This window comes from Cetorhinus maximus, chromosome 7 (genome assembly GCF_964194155.1).
Source record: "Cetorhinus maximus chromosome 7, sCetMax3.hap1.1, whole genome shotgun sequence".
Classification (NCBI taxonomy): Eukaryota; Metazoa; Chordata; class Chondrichthyes; order Lamniformes; family Cetorhinidae; genus Cetorhinus; species Cetorhinus maximus.
In genome coordinates, this window is record NC_135885.1 from 142,045,096 (window position 1) to 142,065,138 (window position 20,043).

The window sequence follows — 20,043 nt, forward strand, 5'->3', positions numbered from 1 at the left end:
GCGCTCACGTTTCTAATGCCAGCTCACAAATTGTTGAGTTCAGTTTCGTAGGAATTGAACTCTCAACCTCCGGGTTTCTGGACCAGTGCCATTGGATTAACATAGCTGATGCACCAGCAGCATTGACATATGCCCTGCTCTGGTGGGCATACCAGTTTTGATTGTCTTATTATCTGTCAGTTGAGTTCATTAACATACCAATTGCAGAATTGTCTACCTCCTCCTGTGAACTGGACACTTGAGAATGAACCCTTAAAAACCTTAAATCTGTTTTCATATGCCTCATAGGTCAAATTAGAAACAATCCCCCATTGTAACATTAAGACATTGTTTAACAAATGTTAATATCTAAGGGTCAATAAATTGGAGCTTCAGTAAGACAGGTAGCTCACGGCAAACGTGCCTAAACAATGGTTTATAAAACAACATGTAAAATCGCTAGACTACTTGCAAGGACGTGGATCTTCCTTACACGAGAAAATAATAAATGGAGAGAACTGTGTTGAGATGCAATTTATGTTGTCAAAGCCGAGTGCAGAAATCTACATTTTTTTATGCTTAAGACAGCTGTCAGTTTATTTTCTGCAGCAAATATTTCAGTAGGGCTACTAACCCCATACAGTTCATCTTTGAATATTATGTATTATGAACTATTTTGCACAGGCCATGTTAGGTAAAGTTTCTCCCAATTGAAATTGGCTACTGAGCCCTTGCCTGGTTTACTATGAATCAAATGTCAACTCAAATCACAGAAAGGATAACACCAAGTTTAAATGAATTAAATCTGGTCTAGTGCTTTGCTTCAGTTGGTGGTCACACTTCTTCTTATTGGCAGTATTGTTTTAAATTATTAGATGAATATTTGTACCCACTTTATAAGTAAAGCCTGAGTGAATTTCGGGGAGGGGAGTTTGGGTTGGGGGTAGTGGAATTACAATTATGAAATCTGTACATCTGTTATTATACATCTGCTAAATTGTAATATTATAAATGTTCCTAAACCACCTCTAAAATATCTCCCATATCACAGGGTCGTTGCACAAGAGAAAACTGCAAATATCTTCATCCACCAATGCATTTAAAAACGCAGTTAGAAATTAATGGACGCAACAATCTTATACAACAGAAAACAACTGCAGCTATGTTGGCACAGCAGATGCAGTTTATGATGCCAGGTGCTCAAATTCAGCCAGTTGTAAGTATATATTCACTTAAAAGACTTAAAAGAAAAGCTCTTTCCTCTCTTCCCCACAACCCCCCCCCCCCCCCCCCCCCCCCCACAACTTCGCCAGAAAAATCCTTGCTTAGTTCCTCATCTTCACATGCACTAAGCGAAGACAAAGTGGCTTCTCAAGGTAGAGGGTAAAAATAGAAAGAGAGTTATCCCAAGACTGCTAAGCGCAGTATTGGTGAAGGTCTAGAAGCAGCTTTGCCTCTCACTCCCACTCACAGTTGAGAGAGGACATTACGAAGGGAAAAAAGAGGGATTCTTTTATCTTTTTAACCTTGTATCCCCCCTCCCCTACCAAAAGAAAGGGCTTTCAAGAAACTTCTGTTTTTTCCTAAGATCGCTATTTCTTTATTTGTTCATGGGATATGGACGTTGTTGGCAAGAATAGCATTTGTTGCCCATTCCTAATTGCCCTTGAACTGAGGGCTTGCCATACCATTGCAGAGAGCAGTTGAGAGCCAAACACATTGCTGTGCATCTGGATTCACATGTAGGCCAGACCAGGTAAAGATGGCAGATTTCCTTCCCTAAAGGACATTTAGTGAACCAGGTGGGTTTTTACGATAATTGACAATGGTTTCATGGTCACCATTACAGAGACTCGTGTTTCAATTCCAGATTATTGCTTGAATTTGAATTCAAATTCCACCAGGTGCCGTGGTGGGATTGAACCCTTGTCCCCAGAACATTAGCCTGGGTTTCTGGATTACTAGTCCAGTGACATTACCACAACACCACTGCCTCCCCCTATTGTATTATGTTAACCTGCCTTTAATGTCAGTTACTTGACAGGACTTTTCTTTTTATTCATTTACGGAATGTGGACACCACTGGCTAGATCAGGATTTATTACCCATCCCTAATTGCCCTTGAGAAGCTGGGGGTGAGCTCCTTCTTGAACCGCTGCAGTCCATGTGGTGTTGGTACACCCATAGTGCAGTTAGGAAGGGAGTTCCAGGATTTGACCCAGCGACCGTGAAGGAACGGCGGTACATTTCCAAGTCAGGATGGCGAGTGGCTTGAAGGGGAACTTCCATGCATTTGCTGTCCTTGCCCTTCATGGTAATAAAGGTCATGAGTTTGATGAGCTGCTGCAGTGCATCTTGTAGATGGTACATAGTGCTGCCACTGTGCATCAATGAAGGGAGTGGATGTTTAAGGTGATGGATGGGGTACCAATCACGGAGTTAGAACATTTGATCAACAGAAGCTAAAAGTGCTTTTAAATGCATTTTCTTTGAAAAGTGAGAACCACCAAAGAGATTCACATTTGAATGAATACCTTCACACTACAACCATGATTTTGCTATGGTGACAGCTGCACATCATGTTCTTTTGTATGCAGTTTTGAAAATACGTTTATGATTATATTCAATTTGTATTCACATTGCTGTTTTTGTACTGGTAGATGTGTACAGTGTACGGACCCCTCTATTACTTTTTGCCACATTCAGAGCCTGTAGAAGTTGACTTCTTTCATTCTCTATGGATCCTCTTACCATCAGAATATTATCTGTGCTTTTATGTTTGGGGAAATCTATATTTTTCAGAGCGGTCTGTCCTGAATTGTTAATACTGCCCGTACATTTCTCCATTCCCCATTAGCATCTCCTTGGAATCAGTAGAAGTTCTATGGCTTGACCTAAGAGATGCCCTGCTGAATTTTCAATTACATTTAATTGTTCTCATTCTCGCGTTTAGTTCTTTCTGCTGATAATACTGAAAAGACAATGCCATTATTGCCTGGTTTATATTTTTCTGGATACCTTTTGTAAAGTTCTTTTGTTTCTTTTCTCAATTGACAAAGTCCCGTGTAGAAACAAAATCTGTTTTCCTTTTGGAAATGGAATTTCTCAATGGCTAAAGAATTTTCAAGAATAAATGCTGATTCTACTTGGTTTGGTTGGGGAAAATGTAATAATTTTCTGTGCTACTTCAGCCTTGTAACTTTTTTTTAAAAAAAGACATATTTTTGTTTTTCTCCCCAGGCCACGTTTCCAATGAATCCTGGCACAGGAGTAAATCATCATGCTTTTAGTTTTAGTCCTTTTCTGGCACCCATGCCTCACAGTGTTGGGTTAGTTCCAACGGAAGTTCTCTCTAGTGGCCCTGTCCTTGTCCCTGGAAGCCCACCCATTTCAGTTGCTGGATCAGGAAATATGCAGAAGCACATGAGGACAGACCGGTTAGAGGTAAAAACATTGCATCAGTAGTATAAATGTTGTGTGATTTTGGTGCATCTTGATTTTGTTCTTGTATCCATGTTCATTGACACTGGGCTTTATAACACTATAGCACATGTTGGAAATTTAAAGTCGGCCAGCATCTGAAAGATATGTTAACATTTATATTGGCTCTTCATCGGAACTGGCATGGTCGGGAGGAGAGTCACTTTACAGATTTGAGGAGAGAACAACAGGCCGAGAGTTCAGATTTGCTAAACTCATTGCACAAGGGAGCAAATGATGCATTTAATAGCTAGGCTGTAAAGAGACTTTTTTTCAAAAGGGAGTTTTAACAGATGTCACCTCAGTTAGGCGTGTGCAATAAGCTGAAAATCTAAAAAGGTGAATTAAACATGGTTTCGAAATGAAAGGAAAAGCAACCAAATGATGGGAGAATCTAAGGAGAAGTTGAAGAAGACAGGTGAGGCCTAAACTTGTTGAATTTAATGCTTGAATCAGAGAAGTGAAGAGCACCCAGGTGAAGGATGCGGAACTGTTTAAGTTGTTGGCTGAGTTTCGCCATCAACGGTGAAGCAACGTTGCTCACCACTGATCTTGAAGAAAGTTGACCACAAAGACCTAGCAATCCTTATGACATGGATTTCCTTTTTCCTAATGTTAGTTTGAACCTGGCGACAAGTCAAAGGTGTCCAACGGCATTGATGTCAGCAAACAGGATAAACGGCCAATCATATTGAAGTATTCTCACACCGTAAACCCAGAAATAAAATGCACCAATTATCCTTCACTTTCAATTAAATCTTACAGAAAGCAAAATAAATGATTTGGACATGCACTTGGGGTTAGGACGAAGCTGAAATATCATAACTTACATTTCAAAATTGTGGTTTTTTTAAATCATCATGAAATTTGACATCACACAAATATAAAATTAGTTTTCCAGGGCCTAAGAGGTTTTTCAGCATTAATTGTGAACTCGGGCATTAAAAACCCATTAACACCTCATTCAACAAGGTGTAACTTTAAGGGTTTTTGCAGTGACACTAATTGTGTAAAAGGACAAGTTCTTGTAAGCTCAGTGATTTCTAATTGCTGTCTGGGGGGAACTTCAGTATACACTGAACCACTGATCGCAACCTCTGGAGTTTCACATTTATCTGCGTGCATGTGTGAACTGCAGAAGTTGCTGTCAATCTCAGAGAGCCAATGATGGTGAATGCTGACAGTTTCGCCGACGTTGCTGCCACAAATTCCAGGCTATTTGGAACTCAGTTGGAGTAGTTCAGGAGACCAAAGATGGAAATCTCAGAAATTGAAATGAGCAGGTGTGCGTGGGTCAGATGAAACATAGCCTTAACCTGCATTTGGTCTCCTCAATATGGTTCAAAAGATCAGGAGATGCAGATTTATTAAAAACTAATACAGCAATAACTAATGTAAAGTAACACATGACTTGACATTCCAACTTATTATTTCAGAGTATTCTTACTTTTTGGACTCCTAAGCACATAGGAGACTACATCATGCAGTAGACTGAAGAAGGTGCATGTAAAATGCTGTCCCACTTGGAGAGTATTTGGATTGAAAATTGATTAAAGAAAAGAAACAGAATATTGTTAATTGATGTCTTTTGGACTGGAGGATTTAAACGGTGGTGTCTCCAGGGATCCGTATCAGGACTACTGTTCTTAACTATAAATAAATTATTTGGATTATATACAATATCAAACATTTGCAGGCAGCACAGAAATAGGGGGTGTGGCTAACTGTGAAGAGGGCGATGAGTGATTTCAGGAGGACATCCACAAATTGGATAGCTGGCTATCAGATGGAGGCTGATGCAGAGAAATGAGTTAATATATTTTGGCAGAAAGCGAGATGAAAATGGTGACAAATGATAAAATATTAAAAGGAATAGAGAAGCTGAGAGACTTTTGGAGTTCAGCCAGATAAAACTTGAAAACATAAGAACATAAGAAAAGTAGGAGAACGAGATCTCTAAGCTTTATATAAAAAAAAATAGGATCCTAAGTTTTATAACTATGAGCCTAAGAGTACACAAGCTCAGAAGTTATGCCACAGTTGGAATATTATGTGCACTTGTGGGCACCTACTTTATAGAGGATCTCAAGGTCATGGACAGGATGCAGAGGTGATTTACTAGTTTGTCAGGGAAGAGAGATGAGGGAAACTATATTTTCTCAATAGAACACAAATGGTTAAGAGCAGATCTAATAGAGTCCTTCAAAATTATGATTAGATTTGATGAGGTAGAAATGAAAAAAATATTTTCATTAGTCAGTGAATAAGTAACTAGAGAGCAAAAGATGAAAGAATTAAGAGAATTTTTTTCTGCGCAGGATCATTAGGGCATGGAAGGTTCTTCAAGATGCATTGGTGGAAGCTGAAGTAATAACTTTTCAAAAAGAATTAGATATTTGGAAATATTTTAGAGGGTATCTGGAAAGGGTAAGAGAATGGGGCTAAGTTGGCACTATTTCAGAGAGGAGCTGGCACAGTTGGCTGAATGGTAGCTGCCTCTACTCAAACCCCTGCAGTGGCTGATAGTTCTTAATGTTGGAACAGTAAATCTCAGAGGACAATTTGACCATGAGGATGGTGAGTGCACTGTTGTCAAAGCCAATTCTGTCCTCCCCAGAACAAACATGTACCTTCCAACAGCAGTTACTTCATAGAGGCCGAGGGTAGTAAACTCTGGCTGATAATTATTTGTTTGGCTCCAGAATGCTGTGGCGGGTTGTATCCACTCACTGCCAGTCCCGGCTGAGATGTACAACCTTTGACACTGGTCAAGAAACAAATCTGAGGCCTCCCTGGCCTATATGGCTCAGTTATATAATATGCAGTACATTTATTGACTGAACCATTAGGAGCTTAGAAACCGGTGTTTAATTGAATGTAATTTGATTTCCATATCTTGGACTAATTGAGAAACATACTTTTGATCAGTTCGGTAAGCAGTTAACTTGGCAAATGATTTCTGTACACTATGGACAAAAAAAATGGCTTAAAATATTTTGCTTTTATTTTTTGCCATGCTTTTAAAACTGTTCATACAATTATTATTCCTGATTTTCTTTTTTGTTTCATAATAAAGCCCATTGTTGTCAGGTCTGGTGAAATAAAAACAAGTTTAGAATGTTCTTAGAGCACAGTAAGATCAGCAGAATACAGAAATGGACGAATCACGTTGATTGTGCTTAATTCTATTTGTGTCTTGTACAATTGCTCTAAACTGCTGTCTTCAAATGTGAAATTGACAAGTTAACATCCTCATGAACCTTCTAATTTTGCCCCAGTAATAAAAGGTGCCCCTAGATTTCCTGGAGTTGTTATCACTCAGCAATGTATACTTCAAGAGGGTGATGTTCACAGAGTCAAAATTTTCTCATACCAAATTTAAATTTTGCTCATTTAGGTGAGATATCATTGCACCCTTTACTGATGAATGATTGTTGTCCTGGACTAACTTTTAGGTTTGCATTTAACTTTGCTTTAAGCCTTAGAATGGTTACAAATTAAACAGCTTCACCAAATCTAAGTACAGCACTGTCTCTTTTGGCAGGTGTGCAGGGAGTTTCAGCGAGGGAACTGCACACGGGGTGAGACCGACTGCCGTTTTGCTCACCCTGCGGACAGCACAATGGTGGACACCAATGATAACACTGTGACTGTCTGTATGGATTATATCAAAGGTCGATGCTCAAGAGAGAAGTGCAAATACTTCCACCCTCCTGCTCACTTACAGGCCAAAATAAAAGCAGCGCAGCACCAGGCCAACCAGGCTGTGGCAGTAGCTCAGGCAGCTGCTGCAGCAGCGACAGCAATGGTAAGTTACTTAACGAGGTAACACACCACAAATCAATTTATTTTGCAACTCATAAAATGGTTAAGTCAGATTATGTTTTAGATGAAAGTCACCCACCGATGTGCTGCATCTGATGCAATTGTCCTAGTAGTATTTTTGTTTGTAGCAGAACATTAGAAATATTAGGGTTAATAAACAGCATATTGGTGTTTGCCATTGAGTACCACCGGCATCATACTGCGATACATTTAAGCCTTAATTTCTAACCTTGCAGTGTAGAGGAGAAAGTAATTTATTTTTCTTGGGAAATGAAGCAACTGGATGGGAAAAGCAATTAATTGTTGTTTGGCATCTGTTGGGTGATAAATCTTACTGGTGTTAAACTAACAGTGATCAGAACTGTTGGCTTACAGTTGCTTTAAGCAAGATTATTTGGCACAGTTAACTTTGAGGCAGCAACATGATAATTCAATCAAGCCAATATCAAATTTCTATTTAAATAAGTCAGTATTTTTCTATAATTTTATATACCATTGTATGGCTGGATTCTGATGCAGATTTGTTATGGAAACCAATTAAAAAAAAGGACAGTAAGCATGAAATTTAGAAAAAAGACATAGCTTTTGAGACAAGATACCATCATTAGGGCTAATTTCTTGTAGTTGCACTACAATTTAGAGTAATGAAGAAAAATGTGTTTTCCACAATGCCTAAAGGTCCTCTTTTCTGCTTTGTTTCAGGTTTGAAGTTACAGTTTCTGCTTATAAACTCTGTTTTATTGCAATATATGCATTTTTTTTTCTCTGAGCAGAGTTTATCTTCTGTTAGCAGTGCACATAGACAAAGTTAGAATATGCTTCTGGCTGTAATGTGACCAAGATGAGAACAAACAATGAATTTTAACACAATGTTATAGGATTCTGCTTCCTGCAAGGCAAAGCAAATGTTAGCTGGCTTTTCCTGTCATTCATTTTAAAATCAGCTTTGGAGGTGGGAGTGATACCTATCTGTCTTGTTACATTGTCTTTTTTTATTCGTTCACGGTATTGGGCGTCGCTGACTAGGCCAGCATTTATTGCCCATCCCTCATTGCCCTTGAGAAGGTGGGGGTGAGCTGCCTTCTTGAACCGCCGCAGGCATGTGGTGTGAGGCACACCCACAGTGCTGTTAGGGAGGGTGTTCCGGGATTTTGACCCAGCGACAGTGAAGGAATGGCGAGATATTTCCAAGTCAGGATGGTGAGTGGTTTGGAGGGGAACTGCCAGTTCCCATGTGCCTGCTGCCCTTGTCCTTCTAGATGATAGCAGTTGTGGGTTTGGAAGGTGCTGCCTCAGGAGCCATGGTGAGTTCCTGCAGTGCATCTTTTAGATGGTACACGCGGCTGCTCCTGTGCATCGGTGGTGAATGGAGGGAATGTTTGTGGATGGGGTGCCAATCAAGTTGGCTGCTTTGTCCTGGATGGTATCGAGCTTCTTGAGTGTTTTTGGAGTATTCTATCACACTCCTGACTTGTGCCTTGTAGATGGTGGACAGGACTTTGAGGGGTCTTTGAATAATCAAGTCCTCAGTTTTGATGTCCTGAGTTTTTGTCTTGAGCAGCACTGGATCAAACTCTTGTAGGCTCTAGATCAATTAAACCATTGAGAGTGCTATATTACTGCATTTAAAGTGATAGAAGTAAATTGGGAATAGTCCAAATCAGTGTAGAGCTCTGATATAAAAACAGAAAATGCTGGAAAAACTCAGGTCTGACAGCATCTGTGGAGAAGGAAACAGAGTTAACATTTCAAGTCTATGTGACCCTTCTTCAGACGTGAAACATTAACTCTGGGCAGAATTTTCCCATCTGCGATTTGGGGGTGGGGCCCGCTCACTGACGGGGAAATGACGAGGAATGATGTCGGGAGGAATCCCCGACGTCATCCCGGTCCATTTAAATATTGAGGAAGGCGGGTGGACAGCGAAATCAGCTGTCCGCCCGCTGACCTGTCAATAGTCAATTAAGGCCATTGACTGGATAATTAACAACAAAGATAAAAACAAAAAACTACTGCGGCTGCTGGAAATCCAAAACAAAACAAAAACAGAATTACCTGGAAAAATTCAGCAGGTCTGGCAGCATCGGCGGAGAAGAAAAGAGTTGACGTTTCGAGTCCTCGTGACCCTTCAACAGAACTGAATTTGAGTTCTGTTGAAGGGTCATGAGGACTCGAAACGTCAACTCTTTTCTTCTCCGCCAATGCTGCCAGACCTGCTGAGTTTTTCCAGGTAATTCTGTTTTTGTTTTGACAGGATAATTAAGCTTGTTGAATGCCCTGCCCGTCCAAGCTTAAGGTTGGCGGGCAGGCCAGGAGCCCCAGCGGGCTCCTGATAAACATGAAACCTCATCCACTGGCGGGATGAAGTTTCATGTCCGTTTTTAAAAACTTCAATAAAGTTTGTGCTTCTTATTAACATGTCCCATCTCGTGTGACATTGTCACATGAGGGGGACATGTTAATAATTTTAATATTTTTCTATTTAAGATTTTTATACTGTCATTAATCTCCCTGAGACAGCACTTAGTCTCAGGGAGATGTGTGCTCTTTGACAGATGGGGAATCCCTCCACCACTCTCCCCCCCCCCCCCCCCCCTTGCACAGAAAGCGCACAGCGCTTCCCCTCGGACAGGCCGCTGGGCGGGCCTTAATTGGCCCGTTCACTCAAAATGGCGGCGGGCCCCATTTCGGCAGCGGAGTTCAGCTGCCCGCCCGCCGCCGAGCCGGTGGGGTCCGCCTGCCCATCAAGGTAAAAATTCTGGCCTCTGTTTTTCTCTCCAAAGATTGCTGTCAGACCTGCTGAGTTTTTCCAGCATTTTCTGTTTTCATTTTAGATTTCCAGCATCCGCAGTGATTTGCTTTTATCGTAGAGCTCTGATATCCCTGAAATCCTATAATTTCAAAACGAGACATTGGTTAACTTCTCTTTTATCACAGATGAAGATTTTATGATGCTTTACTCTATTGTTTATGAAGTTTGAACCTACAGCATTTGAACTGTGCAGATTTATTACAGCTGGCTCCTCTTCCCCATGCCCTTGCATTTATTCTTTAAATGGTTATCATTGGAGATCCCCAAATTTTTCACTTGAGTTTTCAAGCTCAAAATGTTTTCAAATCTCTGGATGGCTTTGCGCCAACCTATCTTATTAATTTTCTCTTGCGTACGCCTTTCATTTGTTTAACTCCAGACGACCGCTTCTCACTCAATTCTTGCTCTGCTCCACTGTTGATGATGGCTTATTCAGCCACTCTGACACTACCCTCTCAAGTTCTTCATCCAGTTTCTGACCGATTGTTTGACTGGGCCTTCAGTTTTCCATTCCAACCTCCCCACTCCACTTGCATTTCCTGATGCTCACTGTTCACAGTATCTTTGTTTCCTGTTCTGAAACACTCGGGACGTCAGCTTGCTCATATGGAGTACCACATAAACGTGAGTCCAGTTTCATGTGATGCTGCGCATGCTTTGAATTTATTTCCAGCGTTTCAACACTGGTTTAAGCCATGTTTCCATTCGGGTTCACATTCTGGCTGTTTAAGTCCTGTATGACTACTTGTTATCATTGAGTCATCACCCATTAGTGTACAGTTTAGAAATTGTGCCCAGTTCGTGTCTCTCTGGCTCCCAAATGGGATGGGTAATTTCCTTTTTCACAATTGTGTTTTGAACTTTTTCAAACATGTGAGTTTAATTTTCTTGAATGGAAAATTGTTTTGTTAAATATTTGACTGAACCAAAAATCTCATTTGGCATTTGACAGGCTGGTTCTCGAGCTTTATTTGGGTAGGAAATTACCCCATTAGCCCCTCACTGCTACAGAAGTCAAAACTGGAATGTTTTTCCACGCGCTTCCCCCCGACTCCCAGGCTCACTTCCATAGAGCAATTTAGAGGGTGGCAGTGGCATAGTGGTAATGTCACTGGACTAGTAATCCAGAGGCCCAGGCTAATACCCTGGGGCGTTGGGTTCATATCCCACCAGGGCAGCTGGTGGAATTTAAATTCAATTAATAAAATCTGGTACTGAAAGTCAATCTCAGTAATGATGACCATGAAACTATCATCGATTGTTGTCAAAAGTAGTCTGGTTCAGTAATGCCCTTTAGGGAAGGAAATCTGCCATCCTTACCTGGTCTGACCTACATGTGACTTCAGACCCACAGTAATGTGGCTGGCTTAACTGCCCTCTGAAATGGCCTAGCAAGCTGCTCAGCTCAAGTGCAGTTAGGGATGGGCAACAAATGCTGGCCTTGCCAGTGACACCCACACCCCATGAACGAATAAATTTAAAAACATAGAGAACCCTGATTGTTCTATCCAGCAGATTTCCATATATTGTAACTATCACCATATATTTACTAAATATTTTCAAGGTTTAACTGGGACATATGATGCTTTTGGCAGATCAGCCCTGACAGTTGGTGTTGTAGCTCTTCTGCAGGTGTCTTTCCTCCACTCGTACTACTTGCTGTGTTCCTACAGTGCATGTGGACGATGTGAAATGAGAAAAGGCGATTACCCATCTGGTAATGTCATCCTCATTCCTTGATCAGAAACCTACAAACGTCACCAGGCCCTGCAGGCATATATTTTGAGGCCGGGGGGGCGGGTGGCGGTTAAGTGGGTTGGTCACAATTTGCAGTTAGTTAAAGATTAGCTCGAGCTGGCAACAGGGCTGAGACAATTATGCAAATTCTGGAGTTATTTACAATGTAAGAGTCAGATGTCCTGAAGCACCGCCTCTCAACAACAACATGAAGGCATTTCCAGGTGCATACTCTGCAAGTGGTTTCCCAGAGCCTATCAAGCTAGGTTATACTCCCACAGTGTGTGGAGGATGAAATGAAGACTCCACCAGATGGATAATCTGTCGTCTTGCAAACTATCCACCAGGGCTCAATCAAAACACATGCAGCAAGATAGGTTTCAACAGTGTGTTGAATTTTTTATTACAGAAAATTCATGGCATGCCAGTCAAAATGAAGGTAAATATTTTTCTGAGTAAAGAGATAAATTCAAGATATATATTTTGCAAAAGAATTGGTGGGACACATCAAACTTAAAAAGCCAAGTTATTATTGGCTAGTAATTTCCACTGACTTAATGCTGGTGTTGAATGTAACCTAAGGGGGTCAGTTAGTTCATTTGGCTGGATAGCTAGAGTGTGATGCAGAATGATACCAATGCCGCAGTTTCAAACCCCCCATACCAGCTGTGGTAGTTCATGGAGGCCTGTCTCCTCACCTTGCTCCACAAGCTGTATATATATACATATATATATATATATAAAAAATCAATTGTCTTGCTCTCTAATGAAGAGAAATGTCTATGGTCCTTTGTAGAGTATGCCTATCTACCTTGCCTGAATGCAACCTATAGTGAAGTGGTGTCATCTGTGTTGAAAATAGCCCATTTTTCATGGACACCCAGCTGACTAAGCCAGTTAAGATAATGAGTAGATGGCATACACAGACTGGCAGACTTATAAGGCTGGATATTTTGATCAGCCATAAAAGCACTCTCTGCTGACCTCGAAGAAAGCTGTCCATAAAGATCTAGCAAGCTCTGTGACACCGACTTTCCCTTTCCTAATGTCAGTTTGAATCTAGCGCTAAGTCAAGGGGATCTCCAGGTGTCTAGCAGCAGTGGTCAGCAACAGGATAAGCAGCCAATCACACACAAGTATTCTCTGAGAGCAAACCAGAAAGTTTAAAAACCCCTAAATCCCTTCATTTTTATTTGTAACTTTTAAAGATAGCAAGTGATTGGGGTACACAATTGGGATTAAGGTAGAAGCTAAGCTTTCATAAAGTTAATGAAGAAATTAATATAAAATAAGTGGAATTTTTTATCATAATGAAAAAACTTGACCTTCAACAAATATAAAATTCTTTCCGGGCCAGTAAGGCTGTTTAGCAGCAACCATGAGTTTAGTACGCCGTTTAAAAACTAGTTACACCTCATTCAGCAAGGTGTAACATTTTCAAAGGTTTTTAACAACAAGACTAACAGCATAAGAGTCAAAGTTCCCATCAGATCAGTGATTTCTAATTACAGTCAGGAGGGTGTTAACACCTTCTGCAGAAGCATAGATTCACCAACAGCAATTTCTGGTTTTCCACATTTAACTGAGGGCGTGCGGACTCCATAAATTACTGTAATTTTCAGAGGCATAAAGACGATGAACACTCAGTATAGCTCTTCAGAATTCAGGTCCTTGTTTTAACTCCTTGTTAGGGTGTTGAGTTAGCTGATTGCAGGCATGCAGCTCAGTGCAGTTGGTCTCCGTTCTCAAGGCCCAGTGGATCTTGCTGGTAGTCAGCTTGGGTGTATGTTGAATGAGGGCAGGAATGGGTTTGCCTGGGATACAATATATGTATAGATAACTTGCTGGCTCACACTTAAAGAACCATTATTCAGGCAAGGCACCTTTCCTATGGAACAGCATTCCAAGGAGTCAACACCTTCAGGAGAGGAAGAGATCGGTGAATAAAGGAGGGAGGAACAGTTAAATGGAACTGCATGCCAAGCATTTCACACAGATACTGTTTAAAATTTATCTCACTTGGCTCCCTGCAGATCAAAGCCCTAATTGGTTGCGTGATCCAAGTTAGATAAACTATGGAACACTTTCCAGTGCTCTGCACTGTCAAACTGCGCCATATTATAGCTTCTTAACTTCCAGCAGTTTCATGCCAGACACTTGGGAGGTCCTTTAATCTTGACTCTACCGATCTGCACCTGACTTGAGTAAATGTGATGCATCTCTATTGTGTGTGTGCATGTGCACACACTGTTAGGCAAGCAAAAACCCTGCAAGTGATTGTAGATTTTCTCTATCTTGAAATTGAGATGTAAAGAAGATGATGGATTTCTGCATGTCAGAGAACTTGTTGGACACCCACCCCAGGCATCTAAAAAAAAAATACTTCTAACTTTTCCAATTCCTCCCAGTTTTATCACCAAATTCTGCAAAGCTTTTTGAGAGCTATTGCCTAGCCTAGAGCTATTGAAAAGGAATTGGAAACTGTCAGAAATTTTGAATCTTATTGAGGGTACATGGGAACTATATTCCTGGATGTTGAACTGGGTGACAGAAGGACAAATTGCAATAGGCAAACTGCTTCATATGCTTGAGGCAAGAGGAAAGAGTATAGAATGTCTTTTGGGCATTCCGCCTTCTTTGAAGGCATTCGGAGAACAGAAAGTTGTGAAGGCCTTCAAACATAATCAAATATGGAAGCTATCCCAGAGGACTGGAGGGTTATCAGTGTAACAGTTCTGTTTAAAAAAAAAAACGAGCAAGGGCTAAACCAATAATTATAGACCTTTCAACCTAATGTTGGTAATGGGTAGGTTCCCAGAGACCATAATACACAAAATGAATATCCATTTAAAGATTTATGTTAACTAAGGTCAGCCAGCATAGATTTTTAAAAGGCGAGTTATGCCTCTCAAGGAAGGGTCGAGAAGAGACACTGATTTAAGAGAATTGGCATAAGAGCCAACAGCGAGATGACAAAATGGTTTTTCTGCATTGGGTGATTAGAACCAGAATGCACTGCCTGAGAGTGCAGTGGAGGGAGATTCAATCGTGGCTTTCAAGCAGGAATTGGAGAAGCATCTGAAGGGAAATAAATTGCTAGGCTATGGGGAAAAGGTGGGGAATGGGACTAGCTGAGTTCTTGCAGAGAGCTGGCATAGACATGGGTCAAATGGCCTCCTGTACTGTAACTATTCTATGATTCTATAATAACAAAGTGTATTGACAAAGGAAATGCAAGAAATGTTGTAGTGGGTTTTCAAAAGTTGTTTGATAAAGTGTCACATAGGAAACCTTGCCATCAAGCAAGCAGGTAAGTTTGCTTAGAGAATAGTATATCTTAATTTCAAGTGTGCACTGACCTGATGGCGCTTCCAATCTGGATCAGGTCAATGTCTCTTCCTGACCTGGTTTACATGAACTTTATCTCCAAGACAGGGCTGTGCATCCAAATATATGAAATAGGAGCAGAAGTAGGCCATTTGGCCCCTCGAGCCTGCTGTGCCATTCAATAAGATCATGGGTGACCTGTTTTTCTTTTGAATTCCACATTCCCATCTACCTAAAGTGTATCCAGTGGCAATGGATATGATAACTTTGAGCTTCTGCAGTCCAGTTCCTGTTGCCTGCAGCATAGACCCAACAAAGTCAACGCATACAATTCCCAGCAGTCATAGGAACAGGGTTAGGCCATTCAGCCCCTCAAGCTTGTATTACAGACAGCACGTGTGGTTCCAGTAACCAGCCTCGATGTTTCAGATCAAAACAAAGGTATTGAACAAGCACAGTTCTGATAAATCCATGATTTGATGAGGATTTTCACCTTTTTACTCCAGGCCCTATCCAGAAGCTGCTAACTCTATGCCGCTTGGTTTTTTTATTATATGTTAGGGGTGACCCTGTAGAGGTCTTTAAAATTATGAACAGGCTTGGTGGGGAATCCAAAACTCAAGGTCATAAGTATAAGAGTCACTAATAAATTCAATAAGGAACTTAGGAGAAACTTCTTCACCCATGGAGTGAATTTGTAACTCATTACCCACAAGATGTGGCTAGGGTGAATCGCACAGATGCACTTCAGGGGAAGCTAGATAAACACACGAGGGAGAAAGAAATTTAGTATTATGCAGATGGGCTACAATGAAATAGGACGGGGGTAGGCTCATGTAATGCATAAATAGCAAAATAGATCCGTTGGGCTGAATGGTTTGTTCCTGTGTTGTTATTCTGTGTATGTCCAACTCCCTACTGTTATGGCTGCAGCTGATGTTACTTGCTGAGCAAGCCAAATTTCAAAGGGAAGCTCGTCTTACTGATCATAACCTCTATTTTTGCATTTTGAAAATGAGGGGAAAACTACTGATCCCAGAAGTGCATAATCCCAGTAACACTTTTAAGATTTTAAAATTAAAAGATTTATTGACAAGAAGAAACAAAAAGCTTAAGCGCACAAGATTAAAATTGCACAGTTGAAACAGCCTTGCAAAGCATTCCACAAAAAAAACCCTCTTAGTCAGAACACACAAGTAAACTACTTGGCAACAGCTCCCTTATAGATTTTTAACCATAAAAATCCAGTAATATTACCCAAGGCAAAAACTGCTACCTTAATAAAGTATACCACACAACTTCTCACTCTCTTCCACTCTGCTCTGGAAATCCGTAGGAAGTTCAGAAACAGACTGCTTTCTGAAAACAGACTTTTATGGCTTGAAACTGGATGACTGATTCAAATTCACAACTTTTCTCAATACAGATCTGGTCTCAGGACATCTTCCCCACATAGTCACCTCAACTCAACAAAACATCTCCCTTAAATATATTTTTTTCCCCTTTCATCCTAGACTCCATTATCCTAGGCACCTCTTTCAACTCAACTTTTCCAAAATATAAAAATCTTTCATGTCTTCCATTACCTCCACTTTCGGGTCAAATAAAATTTAATAACCTTCCCATGTTTACTTATGAAACCTCTTAAGTTGTAAAAGTCCCTTAAACTCCCTTTGAAATTTAGCAGCTGAAAAGTCAAGCCCTTACCTATCATCACCTAATGCAAATTTTAAAACACAACTTATTTACCTGTAATTCCAAGTTCACCGTAGCCCCTCATTACAAATGCATGTATTACAAATGAATGCATCTAGCACCTTTATCTTATCTTTCATTTCTCAGTTCCCACAGTCAGGCTGCCCTTATTAACCTTCCCCCAGATTAATTAATCATGGACACACACACACACTCACTCTTCATAATCAGAATTGATGCCTGAATGGGAGTGATGCCAATATTTGCAGAAATGTGGCTGAGGATCCAGTTCCTTGCATGATAAAACATAGTTAGAGACCGGGGCACATTCGTGCTTTACTCTAGATCTGGTGTAGGCTCCCTCAGATATTCCACCCATGCCCAAAGTGAAGATTAGCCCAGAGCTGTCCAGAGGGATTACTGAGCTTTGACCCATCCATCAGAATATCCTTCCCAAGGTTGCAGAACCAAGTTGGGTAAATTATGTCAATGTACAAGACAGCTGTGATCTAATTGAATGGCAGTACAGGCTAAAGGGATGTATAAGTTGTAAGAAATAGGAGCAGAAGTAGATCATAAGGCCCCTGGAGTCTGCTCCACCATTCAATAAGATCATGGCTGATCTTCAGCCTCAACATTTTCTCGTCCTGTCCCATCCCCATATCCGTTGATTTCCTTGGTGTCCAAAACTTCAATCTCAGTCATGTGTATTTATACTCAAAAGACTGACCATCCACAGCCCCCTAGGGTAGGTTCAAAACCCTTGAAGCGAACAAATTTCTCCTCACCTAAGTCAGAAAAAGCCAATTCCTTATCCTGAGGTTATGCTACTTAAGCAGCCAGTTGAAACGGCCTATCAACATCTACCCTGAAAAGGAACCCGAGTAGGCTGAATTCCCTATGCCTGTTTCTATGTTCCTAATGGAAAATTAGGTTACATATGGTATCCAAGCTAAATTTCTTGGGGTCAGTTCATGTCTGACCTTCACATTTTTAGTGATAATAACCTTCTGTTCTTTGAAGACATTTGCAATTATCTGTCTTCATGTGTAAAGCAAGATTGTTGCCTTAAATTTACATTGGAATTTTAAAAGGATAGAGATGTGTCAGATCTATCTGCAGTGCATGTGGCCTTTCTAAAGGCAAATATCCTTTACACAGAAAAGATAATAAAAGAACCAAGGATATTCATCTGCCTAGGACAGATTGCTAAGCAGTGTATAATTAATTAAGGCATAGATTATGATTTGCCTTACCTTAACGGTTTATATGGCTGGGCCTCATTCTGCTTTCCCTATCCAGCTGTTTGGGTTAATATAGAAAGAGTCTTTCTCTACAAGAAAGCAAGATGAAGCAGTGACATAAAAATAGCACTTTATTGATCTGCTCAAAATGATTAGCATTTTGGCATTTCTGGTCAATGATTGCCTTAAAATTAAGTGACTTGCCTATTAGTGTTATTGTACTGATTGGTGTCATTTAGTGTGCGTCTCGAATTGAGTCAAAGGAAGAAGAAACTAATGCACTAGAATCCTACAATGCTGTGGAGAAGGAAATAGATTCTCCAGGTGGCTGTTTTCTCCCCACAAGGGAGAATAGGGAAAATGTGATTTGGGAGGTAATGTGAAATCTATTTTATCTGTCATATATATTTTTCAGAACTTCACTATCAGCCCTCCCGCAAATCAGCTACCTTGATTTCAGCAGAATTATTGGGTAGCTGGATAGTGCTCTAATTGCGCGTGTCTCTTGAATTGTACCACACCAGAATAAAAGGCGCAGAATTAACTTGTTTAATTTGCATCACATCAGAGTTTGTTCACAACGTGAAATGCGGTTCAAATGCATTTTTTTTTTTGCTGTGGCAGTCGCTGAAGGCATAACATGCTGCCTGATGTCAACACGAATATGACTCATGTTTTATAAGTCATGGTTTTTGTGAGCATCAAAGGTGAGATTTGTAGGTGCTAGGAACAGAATGTTTCTTCACTTTCAGCATCTGTGTGGGAAATGAATGCTGCCATACAAATTTAGCGTTAACAGTTGCAGATAAAAGTTTCCTACCCCAACAACCCTTTAATTTCAACCTCAAATGAACACCCCTACTATGAAATGTGCTTTTCATATTGGTGGGTCTTCTGGCTCGTGTTAAAATCTGTCAGTTTATTTGCAAATTATATTGTCTTTTATTAATTGCTGTGGGCTCGCACTGACGAGGGTTTAGTTTGATAATTTTGCATGGAGCTCTCGCAGCCAGTGCGAAGGTGATACTTTCATAACCATCAGTCCAGTGTGGATTTAAGGCCATCTCGTCAACCCAACAAGCTGTGATATAACACCCATCGCCGCTGAGACCCAAGGATTGCTAAACCTGGGAGGGTTCGTCATGTGACCACCCAACACCCCACAGCCCTGCCATTGGTTTCCCAGCATGTCAATGGTCGTGGTCGCACCAGTCAGCCATTAATGGCAGCTGCAATGCCCACAATATTCTACGTCCCAGAAACCATTGTATCTTTCACGTGCTTTTGCCATAAGTGCATGTAAGCTGGGGTCACATTGTACCTTGGGTGCATTGTAGCCCTGCTGTTGAGAATCTTGCCATAACAAAGTGAAATAACAGAATGCCTCTTCTGATTTTCTCGTGGGTCAGAGAGTAAACTTTATTTCTGGATTCCTCCAGGACAATCCATTGGGGATCCCTATAACCAATTTTTTTCAAAAATTAAATCACTAATATGGCAGTTACTTTAATTGGAAGTATGGTAATGTGGATAACTTCCAAGAACTGTGGGGTGGTTTGCTTTTGTGCCAGTTTAGGGAGGGTTAGCTTTTAATGTTATACTGTCTCCTAAAGGTACTGACAAATGAGCAATGCAGAATCTAGCCATCTTTGTGTGGTTCCATATTTCACTATAGCCTGAAAGGTACAATAACATAATTATAAACTTATATAATTATTGTGCGCACTCATTTTACACAAGTTGGTGTTAAAAATAATTAAAGGATATTTGTGTTTTGCTCTTTTATGTTTTTAACAAAGGTACAGTAAATGCTTATTTTGCTGTACAGTACTAATTCAGTATTTGTAACTGCAACCTTTTGACAACTCATTTTATGCATGCTCTGTGATGTATGTTGTATACTGCATTCAGGGTTTTTTTTGTTTTTTTTTTCTCCTCACCTAC

At 40.5% G+C, this 20,043-nt stretch overlaps 1 protein-coding gene across 13 annotated transcripts in view; it reads left to right on the forward strand.

The window, feature by feature from the left end:
• The window catches only part of mbnl2 (muscleblind-like splicing regulator 2), a 109,610-nt gene that overhangs the window by 60,678 nt on the left and 28,889 nt on the right, over nucleotides 1-20,043 (forward strand). For all 13 annotated transcript variants that reach the window (XR_013577157.1, XM_078546019.1, XM_078546017.1 and 10 more), the window contains 3 exons: nucleotides 1,031-1,195; nucleotides 3,220-3,423; nucleotides 7,004-7,267. Coding sequence is in view for 12 of the 13 variants with exons in the window: in XM_078546019.1 (XP_078402145.1) it covers nucleotides 1,031-1,195; nucleotides 3,220-3,423; nucleotides 7,004-7,267 (633 nt within the window). In the remaining variant the exon portion in view is untranslated. The remainder of the gene's footprint in view (nucleotides 1-1,030; nucleotides 1,196-3,219; nucleotides 3,424-7,003; nucleotides 7,268-20,043) is intronic.